The sequence below is a fragment of the Danaus plexippus genome, chromosome Z, assembly GCF_018135715.1.
Source record: "Danaus plexippus chromosome Z, MEX_DaPlex, whole genome shotgun sequence".
Classification (NCBI taxonomy): Eukaryota; Metazoa; Arthropoda; class Insecta; order Lepidoptera; family Nymphalidae; genus Danaus; species Danaus plexippus.
In genome coordinates, this window is record NC_083559.1 from 14420426 (window position 1) to 14434303 (window position 13878).

General features: G+C 35.1%; 1 protein-coding gene across 1 annotated transcript; it reads left to right on the top strand.

Annotated features, from left to right (window-relative positions):
• The first annotated feature begins 1020 nt into the window (after positions 1-1020).
• Positions 1021-13719, top strand: LOC116777118 (oxysterol-binding protein 1). Its single transcript, XM_032670486.2, has 13 exons — positions 1021-1263; positions 2593-2781; positions 4023-4293; positions 4363-4531; positions 7342-7463; positions 7537-7614; positions 8115-8222; positions 8578-8689; positions 9431-9617; positions 10167-10254; positions 10573-10746; positions 11361-11689; positions 11769-13719. Exons 1-13 carry the CDS (start codon positions 1121-1123, stop codon positions 12115-12117), a joined length of 2319 nt encoding a protein of 772 aa, XP_032526377.2. The 5' UTR covers positions 1021-1120; the 3' UTR covers positions 12118-13719.
• The last annotated feature ends 159 nt before the right edge of the window (positions 13720-13878 follow it).

The following is a 13878-nucleotide window of genomic DNA, read 5'->3' on the forward strand; positions in this document are numbered from 1 at the left end:
GAGTCATACATCTCATTTACTACTGAATCTGTAATCATAATATTAAGTAAAACTATCCTTTTTAGAATAGGTTAAATGTATAAGTGATTACCGATGACAAGTATGGACGCAAAGAGATATAACCTATGAATATCTAACTATTGAGTACATATTGCGAACCTAGTAATAAGAAGCAAAATATAATTAGTTGTAGGACCAGAATTACATGGAGAGAAGGCTGACATTATAGGGAAAACAGTTTTTTCGTCTGAGACCCTTCTTAGTATATATTTGCGAAATGGAGCAAAAACGGCAAAAACTTAAACTGACGAAAATTTCCCCATTAAAACCCATTTTTCTTTTGCGTAAAGCTTATAAACTACTATAATGAAGGAAATTTACTTAGTTGTCATTTTCTACCGAAACGTTATGTTTCTATAAAGATTTTCCTATTTCAAGATTGTCGATGTTATCATTTCCCAGTTTACCATTTTACATCCTACATTTTGTAGACCTATCAGTTAATGCCCTATACGTTGATAGTTTTATTCACATGTAAAAATGCGAATAATGCTAGAAAACTTTGTTTCTTTCAACATGCCTAACCACCAGTACTACTCTACAAATAGAAGATCAGATTGTAATAATTTTATATCAAGTTTTCACAATAAGATGTCAATAAGGTCTCTCCTCAATGCGAACATTTTGGCTTCTTTTATTATATTCCTTATTCAATTACATGTAATCACATTTAATACAAAGTTTTTCATGTAAGTAACACGTTTTTCGTGTATAAATTACAAAAAAGTTGTAATGATGACATTCCTTACAGGAATTCACCAATCTGTTTACATATATAAATTAGTCACAATTGGATATAAAATTCTATGTCTAAAAGGGGCCAAGTTTTTAATTTTGAAAAAGTTTTAAAACAACATTGTTTTTTTGTCGAGGGTAAAAGCTCTACTTTTAGTTTCTACCCAAAGTTTATTTAGAAATGTCAAGTAAGTTTATCGTAATGGCAAATGTTATGTAATTGTATAATAGCAACACAGCTGCCACTTTGATTATAGTAGATGATGAACGTGGCCTATGGTGTATTATGATTTTTATATTTTTGTGAACTATAAAATTATAAAAAATGTCCGACGTAATTGTGCCCAAGGGTCAACCAGTTTCTGGGGACCCAGAAAAAAAGGGATGGTTATTTAAGTGGACGAATTATTTGAAAGGATATCAGAGGAGATGGTTCATGTTGTCGAATGGAGTGCTGTCTTATTACAGGTAGTCCCATATAATACTTAAAAATAATCATGTATAAATAATTTCGATGCAGCATATACATACAAACCTATCTTCTTACTGTTCATCTTATTGGTGTTGTATTATTATAACTACACTATGTTACATGTGTGTCAATTTGTCATACGAACTGTTTGGTGATATATGTTATAATATTTATAATGTTATTATTTTATAAAAGTTTAGATTTAGTCAAAGTAATATGATGCTTTCTTTTCATTACTGTGACTGAGCAAAGTACGATTCTATATAGATAATGTTCTAATTAGAGTAATGTTAGTACACTGCTAATTGTTTTATCTAAGAAGTTTTTTTCTGCTGTATATACTACATGTATTTTGTTACTTCATAATTTGTAACTTGTATAAATTAAGTCTTAAAACTAAATGAGTTTCAAATTCTTTATTCAGCATATTAATTGTTTAAAAAGTAAAAATGTTTTTTGCCATTTAGTTGACATATGATATAGGTATTTCCTCAGGTAATATTCAAGTGATGTCATAGATATATAAGACACTTTCTAAATGAAACTCAGGAAGCTATAGATATGTGTAATTAAGAAAAATGTTATCTTAATTACTGTAGTAGATTCATAATTTAAAATGTAACCCTTTATTGATTCCAAATTGCAGTTAATGTACTAGATACTTAATTTATTAATATTCTATTGCTAAATGTTGCTCAAAGTGCTCACTTTGTTTTGTTTTGTCACTGAATTAGTGAAAATTATTATTTATTAAAACTTATATTGAATCTAACACAAACTGTTTGAAATCATAAATTATATCCAACACATCTAATATGTTTTACACATTCAAATAAAACTATGATTTTTGAATAGAGTCTTATTAACATTAAGCAACTGAAATCATCTACCCCTCATCTACCTCATCTACCCCTGGTTCACCACTACAGTAAAGTAACTACAAAGCAGTATAAATGTGTAATAATATCAAAAAAATCATGCAGTACTTCTGAAAATCAAAGCCTCATATATGACATTACTATAAGAAAATTCAGTTTAGTGACCCCACAGAAAAATGGGTAAAAGTATTTTGATATAATATGACAAACAAAAATAGACTCTAGGTGTTCTGCTAACTACATATACAAACCGATTATACTGTATATACACACATTAACATTATGGTGAATGCCATTACCGTGCCACAACTGTTTCTTTAATGTTGCAACACTTAAAAATATTCATACCCATACCAAAAATATTACTGATTGAAAATACTTCAGGAATTTCAATTACAAACTATTACAAATTAAATTTAGTTGTATAACTTTTGTAAACTGTTGCAGGAATCAAGCTGAGATGAGTCACACTTGCCGAGGAAATATATCCCTTCTGGGTGCATTGATCCACTCAGTGGATTCTTGCACTTTCGTCATCAGTAATGGAGGCACACAGACTTTTCATATACGAGCCCATGACGAGGTTGAGAGACAGAGCTGGGTTACCGCTCTGGAGCTGGCTAAAGCCAAAGCTATGTTAGTATGAGTTATTTGTTTTCAAATACATGTATAGCGTACCTATCCTTGACATGCATACACACAAGCTAACACACATACATACACATAATATATATGTTTTTGGATCTTACATAGGATTATTACTAGTTTCTAATCAGTAGACCAGTGCCTAAACTCACATGTATTGACTGTGAAATGCTTAAAATAGTAATTTATATGAACTTACTGAAATAATTGCAGAAAATGAAAAATATATTAGATTTATGTGAGAAAAATTTCATTTCCATGATGCTTTCTTTCATATAACAATAAGAGTGTGACAATATGCAAAGCCTTTATGAATGGATGTGTTCTTTTGGGACTAAAATTAAATCAAAAATACTTCTTTATTCTACTTTTGTTTATGACAGACACCTAATTTTTGATGTAGGCACATCTATAGTTTTTTTATATATTAAAATATATTATAATTTGTAACAATCTCATATCAGGATTTTGTATGTGGGTGTTTATTATCTAAATTTATTTTCCTATGAAGCAGCCCTGTTACCTCATTCAGATTTAGTTGTTATAGCTCATGTAATAAGTATGCAATTTCTTTGAAGTTTTTATGTACATTTTAAATGTTATATGTATATATATATATATATATATACATACATATATATTTATTGTGAGTCAAAAGTTTCCTTTATTATTGAATATTAAAAGATTAAGTATTTTAATTAAAATTATATTTTATCCAACAACAAGCAAAAACAAAGAATAGCCATCATATTTACATATAGAGTGCTCTTTATTTTTATAAATTGAAAATGAAATCCAGGTCAACAAATTTTTCTTCATTAGATACTTCTTATTGAATGGGTGCCTCAACAAAATAAAGAATCATTTTCTAGTGTTAATAATGTGAAAATATAACATATTTAAAGTCAATTCAATAAAAAAAAATATTTGCTTTAAAAGATAGTAAATAATTGAAGGTTTAAAGTAGCAATACATAGGGGAAGTACATATGTGACCACATCCCTAATTCTAATTAGTTAGTATTTTCATTTTAAAAATAAATACATTTGGACACTGTCTTTATTAATAAGGTTTTGTATTTCCCAAGGTGATGTCTTTTCTTATATGTTCATTGTCTATATAATTAATACTTTTATAATTCAACTTTGCTACGTAAAAAAATTACCTGTCTATCAAATTTTTCAATATATATTTTTGAACCTAAATAATATACTTGAAAGTTACTGTCCTAGACGAGCGCAAGAATCAGATGACGACGAAGATCAAATGACATCAGGTCCTGTTGCGATACCGGGGTCTGATGAGAGTGAGGATCCTGGTGGTATAGCCAGGGAATTGGCGGCCAGATTCCACGACCTTAACACATGTTCTGAGCTGGTTGCGAGGTATGGCGCGGCGTTACAACGATCTCTGGTGGATCTCGAAATACCACCCACGGATACCACCAAACAAGTCTCCGAAAGGGCCACGTTGTTCAGGATATCTTGTAACGCAATGATGAATGTAATATCATTTCAATGTATAGTAATAAATTTGCATTTCAAACTATTTTAATATTTATCCTGTCTCTAGGCGTGTTCGGAGTTCATGAGCGCAGTTGCAACTTCCAGTGCTCGAATGAATCGAGCTTTACAGCACGAGCGTGATCAGAAGATGAGGTTGCAGGAGGTCGTGGAACAGCTGGCCAGGCAACACGATAATCTTGAGAAGACTGTCACTGCTAGAAGTACTCCGCACACTGGTGAGTATAAATTGGAGTCTGTGGGAGATAGTAGAACATCTGTTGGTTCAAAACTTCCTCAAGGATGCAGGTAAGTGTTGTCCTTCATATTCTCATCTATTATTGAAGATCAGAGGATCATTACAACTTTAAACTATACACTTGTTGCCAGTTGGTAATGTTCTGCGGGTTGATTTGAATGTTGAGTGTAATGTATTTACCATACATTTGGCACACATGGTGCGGAAGGTATGTAAACTCCAACTTCTGTCTGCTAGAAAAAGAAAAAGTCTAAAATTACCAACAAAAAACTTAAATAATGAACAGGATTAAAGTTACTGAACTGAATCAGTTTATTGGTGTTGGAGATACAATGTCACCATATTGTATGGAAAGATACATACATTTGTCTATTTATTTGGTTAAACTGTAATATTCTACAGCTTTTTTATAAATTATAGCCACTTGTACAATTTATAATACTCACTGACTAAAGCAAACATTTACTGTTATTTTCATACACATGCTTCTTGTATAGTTTTATATAGAAGTCTATCTCGTTTTGATTAGATTCGACAAAGTGTTATATTTAAATATACACAGATGTGTATATTTAAAAATAAGGCCTGATTTATGTTTTAAATAATAAAATAAATTCATCAAAATAGTTTAGATAAAATCAATGTACGTATTTGTTATTGTTTTACTCGTTAACTTCATCAGTAATAAATTATTTCTGACGCTTAAATGACAACGTACATAACAACTTGAGCTAGGAAGCGAGTTCTGATTTAATTGAAAAAGCAATCGAACTAGCCAATAATTTTATAATATACTCTACTACCAAGAAATTTGTAAAACAGAGTATTTACTCATTTTAATTTATATATAAAAACTCCATATTTTAATTATTTATCAAAACATATTTTTTACGTTTGTACTAATGCTATTACTCCATGTTAATCTGTATCGCTACTTTATAAAACGGAATCACTAACATTGCACAGGCGTGTAATGGAACGTTCTAAAAATGAATGACGATGTGACGCATGACGCTGGTGACAGGAAATCTGAACAAATTGTTAATTAAAAATTTAGATTTGTGTACACCTCCATTAAAATTAAATCTTTAAGTGTTTTACAGTTCTAAAAAAAGATTTTCGAAACATTTTAAACAAATTCATTTCGGTAGGTAACTCAAAGTTTGGTCTCTCATTAGTATGTTTTATTCTGTAATACACGTCTTTTTTGGTCCGCCTCAAGGTTGTACTCGATTACCAACGTACCCATTGCATTAATTGATACAATATCAGTTGTGGCGTCTTCGTTGTTGTTTTATTTAATTACTGTCAGCTCTGCAAGTGTCTTCATTCAGTCGTTGCCGAGTTGCGGAGCTATACTATACATATAGTTATAACAGTGAATATTTCGTGCATAGTGTTCCTGGCCTTGTGTTTCTAGTGGCTTGCCAATATATTTATTGTACTTTGGGTTATTTTGCAATGACAAGTTCATAGCGCCATAGCCTACGTCATGGGCGGTAAGTGATGGGTGGGATTTCGTGTTTAGATATTATTATCATAGAAATCACAATGCATGTATGATGAATTTACATCAAACGTTTGCTGTGCCCATTTTAATATTCTTTGGTTATTGCTAATACGTTTTCACGCAATTTCAGCACGCCTAAAAGGTTATGGATACGTTTATGAGAATGAAGATGTGATTGGATTTCATGTTATATTGTTAAGGTCTTTAAAAACTATGTAAATTTGTATATAACATGGGTTTAATATCATATTATGTTTTTAAAATCTATTATTGTGTTCTAGAGAGAAATGACAAGTACCATCCAATGGTGTATAAATTACCTGTACGAATTAATTTACCCTCCAAGTAATACTCCAAATTATGATTTTATTTTTCATTCAATCAGTATTTTATTTGTTCATTCACTCATTCATCCATCTCAGGAACTTTATATCTATGATATTTTTCATCTATCTTTTCATTTTTGTTACAATACCCATTAAATTTATTAGGTGATTTTACACGGTTCATTTATTCCTATGTTGTTACCATTAATTTATTGTCGTTACCATTAATTACTTTGTGCTAAACATTGTAGTTACATTGTTTGAAACCAGATATAATATGTAAGGAGTAATTTACTTGCAAATATATCTGTTTCACTGTATATTTTTGAATGGTACGTTATCCACTACTTAACGATCACTATTAACTTATGCGAATTTCTTTAAATCACAGCTTATCAAATACGACACTTAATTCATCTCATATTCAAAGCAAACTGTTTGCATTTAAACGGGTATTTTTTTTTTTATATCAATGTTATGATTCTGTTTTGCTTGCGATTAAATTTAATTTGTTTCATCAATGTTTTTGTATATAATTTTTGAATTGTTGAAATCTACGAAAGGAACATGTTACAAAAACTAGAATGAATGTTATTCCGTTTGTTTGAAATAATGTGACTACTCGTATAATAAAACAAATGAATTGACAAAGAATCATTGCTTTTATGGGAACAATAAGACATACATCCGATCTAGAGTAACACCTGTGATTGGAACTTGTCTGTCATTAATTTGCTTGTTGTTCTCAGCGATGATATGGCTATATCTCGGTGAAGTCGTGTAAGCACATGCTATTATAATGTTATCTACATCCGAGTAACATACTTGTTACACTCGAGATTGTGTAATGTATTTCTTAGTGTTATCAATATGGTGTTTTTGGACATTGTATGTTATATTCTGTATGAAATATATATATATGTAATGTATATATATATATATGTTTTTGTGTAGGAGGGAACGGTTCTGGGCAGGGTAACGATACAGAGGATGAGGATCATGAATTCTTTGATGCGATGGAAGAGGGTGTCTCCTCGGCTATGGACGACAAAACTTCTTTTGTAATTAAAGTGCCTGTGAGTTATTGCTATTGTTAATATTGAAAATGAGTATGTTGTTTACGTGTTGTATATTAATTTTCTGTTACAGGTAAATAGAAAAAATAAAGTTAAAAGCGGTGAAAGCTCCGACGAATCTGAAGGGGAGACAGTAACTGAGACACAAAAGGTTTGTAACACGTGACAATAAAATATCATTTTATATGGATCTTGAGTTATCTCTTGCAATGAACTCTATTTTAAACTATCTTCTGCCCACGACTCTCTTTTTTTTTTTAGTTTAGTGATTTTTAGCTTAGCAAAGAAAAGCAGTAGGAAGTTATTTTTTTTTCTTCTAGTATTTAGATAGTAGTTATGAATATTTGCATTGCTATGTATAGGACTTCGTTAATTACAAATTCACGAATAAAGCGCCTGTGTGTTTGTTTCAATAGTTTTTTGTCTTATAAAATATATTTTCATGATTGTTGATATTTAAAGTTGATGATAGAACAAAAAACTTTTAATGGCATAAAAAAACTAACCTCAAAAAAAATAATTATATACATTAGATAGTAATTAAAGAAATTGAAGCTATCGAAGCCATATATACCGGGTTTGTCTAACTTAATGAATAGTCAAATCTGATGGAATCTGCCTAGGATATATGAAAACTTGATTCATCTGTAGGTTATATTCGTGGAAGACAAAGAACGTCCTGAAAACGCGATGGGTGGGGCAGAACTCCCCGTTGTCCCCAAGGACGAGCAAGTACAGCATGAGCCCATCAAGATTTGGGTGAGTATTGTTTTTTCAAAATTCATACGCATTATAGGTCCAAACTAATTAATTCACGAACAATACGCTAACAGACCACCGGTCGTGGAAATATATTGGTACTACATAACTGGTTTCTATCAGAACAAGTCACAATTGACCTCCAAAGAACCAATGTTTAAATTATTAAAAATAATATTACATCATTGTATATTATCTATGTATAACAGGGATGGTGGTTAGCGTCAATTCAGTGTGTTCGTTAAAATATGTTAATGTATGAAAAAATAATCTTCTGTCACGTGTATATGATTGTGTATTAAATCTTCATACGTTTAACATGTATAGTGCTTGTAATAATCGCGATGTATTGCAGCCCCATGTGACCCAAGCAGTAAGCCTAGTTGACGGACACGCGCGTCGTCAGAGGGTACCGGACAAACCCAACTACCCTCTCTCGCTATGGTCCATCATGAAAAATTGTATCGGTAGGTAACACACACACATACTCACAGAGGTACACACACACAAGCACACACAAAATAATATGACAATTAATTAATACTAAAGAAATAAGTGATTATTTTTGGCGACTTTTTTTTTTACAACGAAGGTGTTACGTATAACCGTCTGTGACATCTCGTTAATCAATTAGTTGGGGTCGTGACCCAACGAATTATATGTACGAAGCCAAAAAGTGTCCGACCTTGACAGGTTGTGACAGTATTATTAGTACATGTAACGGCCACTTGATGTAATGAAGCGATGCATATTGATTGGTTGATGCCGATATTCAATATTTATTTTAAATTTACCATGTTACATGTTTGGTACTTCTTTTATGTTCTGTATAAACTGTCACAGGATGACACCAGTCAGCCATTTTGTTTTTGATTTTATTTTTCTGTAGTATTTACAGATGATAAAATTTATGTTATGAACCCGTCATTGTCTTGTTGAAATTGATATATATATACATATATATGTCTTAAAGTTAATTCTAATGTGTTTACCAACTAACTATATATGTAGTGATGTATTTTATTCAAAGAAAAGTATAAATATTGAGGTTATATCAATAAAATTATATATTATATGACAACAATACACATTCTAGTATCCTGAACTACCCTAAATGATATGTTTAAATACATGTCGCGTCTGTAACTTATCTTTGCCATATATGTTCACGAATTTACCTTGGCTATCTGACCTTCAATGGTCCCTAGGTAAGGAGCTATCCAAGATCCCGATACCTGTGAACTTCAGCGAGCCGCTCTCAATGCTGCAGCGTCTGACTGAGGACTACGAGTACTCGTCCATACTGGACCAGGCCGCTACCTTCACTGACCCAGCACACCAGCTGGCTTACGTGGCAGCATTCACTGTCAGCTCGTACGCCACCACGGCATGCAGGTGATCACGGACACATACACACACATATAATAACATTAAAGTCACTATGTGGGCCTTGAGATCATTAATTTGATTTTTTTTGTCCATATCATTGGATAAGGTGATAATTAGGTAATACTTTTGTTGTTAAATTTTTGCAAAATGAATCTTTCTTATGTTAATAAAGTATAACCTCATGCCTTAACTTTTTTTACGATATACTTGTATTTATTATTAACTAAAAATGCCGGTAGACGAGCTAGACCTCAGACCTGGATATTCCATGGTGAAGGCGTCTCAAGTTAATGAACTTTAAATCATACCATGAGGCGGCTTTTTCGCACACTAACGTGTGGCTTCAAGGAGACTCAAATATCGACATACATTTTTGCCAGAACAGATCAATGATCGCTTCTTGAGAACAATCAATTGACATCAACGCGTTCTTAAATGAATTAGGTTACGCCACTTGACCTGTGTCCCGTCTAGACACGTAGAAATCATTCGTTAAATTTGAAAGATTCAAATTTATATAAAATACATATATAAATATATATATATTTGTTTCAGAACTACGAAGCCCTTCAATCCGCTCCTCGGCGAGACGTTTGAATGTGACCGCATGGCCGACCTGGGATGGCGTTCCATATCAGAACAGGCAACTAATATATATATTATTGTCGGAGCTAATTAGATTATTTTGATTATTTTGATTCCTACCTTCGTAAATATAAACAATAATGTCATGTTAAAGTCTTAGCACTACATCCACCTCCCTGATCCTCCTCCTTCCTACCTTCAAGCCGACAGATCCTACCAGCACTTTCCAAGCCGTTCCTTCGTTCCAGAATGTTCTATTGCCGCAAACATCCGACAATCGTTATAAAATATATGGAATAGACATGTCCAATCTGAAGCGTTATGTCTGACGTTTGCGGCGGTTGAGAGACAAGTGGTAACCGCGCGTTGTGGTCAGGTGTCCCACCATCCGCCTATGGTGGCGCAGTTCTGCGAGGGTGCGGCCGGCTGGCAGTGCTGGCAGGAGTTCACCATGACCACCAAGTTCCGGGGGAAGTACCTGCAGGTGGTACCGCTGGGCGGCGCTTACGCTCAATTCACCGACTCCGGCAACAAGTACACCTGGAGAAAGGTGAGAATCGGTGGCCTTAACAGCCGGACGGCCTGAAGGTAGGATATCAGGAGGATCTGTGATGGGAGAGTTTTGTCACGTGATCGGACGGTACAGCTGACGGGAGAGAGGTTCGGGGGTGGGGGTGTGAGGTCAGGCATTGTCCAATGATCTTAGGACAGTCGGCCTGCGGTCGCCGCAGGTGGTGCACGCGCCGCCGACCTCGGCGCTGCACTGCACCGGCGAGACGTGGTGCTCGGAGCAGACGCTGTCGGTCAGCAGCCGCTTCAGGGGTCAATTCATTTCAAACATACCCAATGGAGCTGCTAACGTTACATTTCCCACCACAGAAACCTCGTTCTGGTGGAATAAGGTATCACGATAGAGAAATTTATTAGTTATAAAAGTAGGTCCAGTAATTTTGCAGCTGTGCCTTTGTTATATTATACTCTTTGCAGAATTCTCTAACAGGGATTATTTCTTCGGTACCAATTCCGTAGCGCAAGTTCGTCTGCTTCTGTCGGTCCTATACTATAAAACGTCAACTGTAGAAATTCTATTCCATAAGCTGAATCAGATTTTGGAACAATGTTCATAATCAGGAAGCGTGAAGTGTACTCGACTTAATATTGCAGGTGACGACGACGGTTCACAATATAATAGTCGGCAAGCTGTGGGTGGACAACCACGGAGACATGGATATAGTAGGCGAGGGTTCGGCCGCCGGGTACGTGGCGCACCTCAAGTACCTGCCGTACGGGTACTTCAGCAAAGACGCCCAGCGCAAGGTCACCGGCGTCATCAAGGATCCGCAGGGCGTCCCGCGGTACGTGCTGCAAGGTCACTGGGACACCCGCGTCGAAGTCGCGCCCGTGACCTCCGCCTCCGCCGACAACACCGTCTGCAAGACCGGCAAGTTCGTAGTGGCCTGGGAACGAGTCCCCGCGCCCGCTGACTCTGAGAAGTGAGATATTATTACATAACATGATGATTTAACTTGTGTACGAACAAATGTATGTGAATATGATGAAATGATGTATCAGATGGTACAACTTCACGCTGCTGGCGGCCCAGCTGAACGAGCCGGAGACGGGCGTGGCGCCCACCGACTCGAGACTGAGGCCGGACCAGCGACTCATGGAGGAGGGGCTCTGGGACGAAGCGAACGCCGAGAAGCTCCGGCTGGAGGAGAAGCAGCGCGCGGTGCGGAGGCAGCTGGAGGCGGAGGCGGAGGAGGCGGCGGCGCGGGGGGAGTCGGCCCCCGCCCGCGCGCCCGCCTGGTTCACGCGCCAGCCCGCCCCCGGCCAGCCGCGACTGCCGCATCTCTACAACGATCGCTACTGGGACTGCAAGCGGCGCCAGGACTGGTCCGTCTGCCCCGACATCTTCTAGTACTATATATAGTCACGCGACCATACGGATAACGCTTCGTCATGAAAACGATCTCCCGTACAGTGAGCTCACCATGAGTGTCCATGGTCACACTGCACACGGAGCGGTCCCAATTTTTCAAATAGATTATCAAAACCTTGAACGCTCCGAGTGCAGTGTGACCATTGACACTCGTGGTGAGCTCACTGCTCCTGTCGCGTGAGCATTGTTTATTTTTTTAATTTAAATTTTATTATATCGGTTTAAGCGTTGGAACGGTGGTCTTTAGTCTCTGAGTGTAAGTTAAGTTTTCAGCCGACTCAACTCTGTCCTAAAAATAAAATAATTTCTCAACGGTCTCACTCACCCGTTCCCCGTACAATGCGTTCGTTGATCAGATGTCGTACTAATGTCTTTTGATACCTAGATAAATAAACAATGATCTGTATATTGTTTTCATAATCATGATTTAATGTATTAAATTTATTTTACGTGTTTAGGCGATTTTTTGGTTGATTGTTGATGATACAAAATTATAAAGGGACCTGTCAGCGCCATCTATCCCTCGTGCGGTTAGCGACCTCTGCCTCTGGTGGTGGTAGAGCCCCAAATCTCATTCAGAACGCTTTGGTTCGTCTAATAAGCATTAGGTCTGTAAATACAGAGATCGCGAAGACCTCGTGCTCTTATAATAGGTCATATTATTACCTTGTAACTTTCAGCTGAATAGTGTTTCAAGTTATTAGAGAATCTAATGTATAACCAGGTGCTATTTTAAACAAACTGGCACGCTTGTCACGCTTCCATTAAAAAAATAATATATAGAAATATTATCATAGACGAATTGAACGTAGAACCAAACGACGGACGCCACGTCTCAAGGGAAGTTATGATTAATTTAATTGTAGTTTCATAAAATTAACGGTCAAGCTTTTGTTATATTTTAATGAACGTGAACAATAACAAACATGGCTGTCATAGATGTTTACTGCTATTTTTTTTTTTTTTTAACGATCATCGGTTTTATAATTTTGGTCCTTCAACTCGCTTAATTTATATATTTAATCGATGTTATATTTAATCTTTTAAACTTTTGTATTGAAATAAAAACGCGTGGAATAACGGAGGTTTATTGACGTCTGTTTATTTATTGTTGTGACGTTATCCGAAATTGAACCTGGGACGGCTGTATCTTGTGACAATTTACCGACATAATAATATTGCTCTTGCGTTCGTTCACTTGATAGGTAGAGCGGATACGTGGGAATCCTTTGCGCTTCTAATTAATGTCTTCATAATAATGCTATAAAAAAAAATGTTATTAACTATTTTAAATAACGGTCTCTACCTTAGCCTTCGCGTAGGAGCAATGTTTAAATAACTTTAGTAGGTTATAATTCACATTAATATCGAAGCAATAATTTTAAAAATTTAAATAACCTAATGCTGTTGATAAACATATGTGAGACTAGAGTATTTTTTAAGATGTATTACAAATTGTACATTTTCAAGTGTATGTAAGATAATTTTGTTAATATTTTATTATATTAGAAGATATTTGAATACAAAGCCATAACATCTGTATCATGTTAATTAAAAAATAAATATGTCGCATATAAACAATGTATCAATTCATCCCTATTTCGTATCTCCAAAATGCTGAAACAAGATAAAAAAAAAACTATTCATCACAAAGAAATAATTGCTGCGATGAGTCTTGTAAGAAAGTTAATATGTTCAGTGTTCACTAATCTGTTTTGTACTACGAACCCTCGACGAACT

Coding starts and splice junctions, on each gene's coding strand:
- LOC116777118 (XM_032670486.2), top strand. CDS start 1,121: ATGTCCGACGTAATTGTGCCCAAGGGTCAACCAGTTTCTGGGGACCCA. Junction 8,223..8,577: donor ATGAGCCCATCAAGATTTGG/GTGAGTATTGTT, acceptor GATGTATTGCAG/CCCCATGTGACCCAAGCAGT. Junction 9,618..10,166: donor TACGCCACCACGGCATGCAG/GTGATCACGGAC, acceptor TATTTGTTTCAG/AACTACGAAGCCCTTCAATC.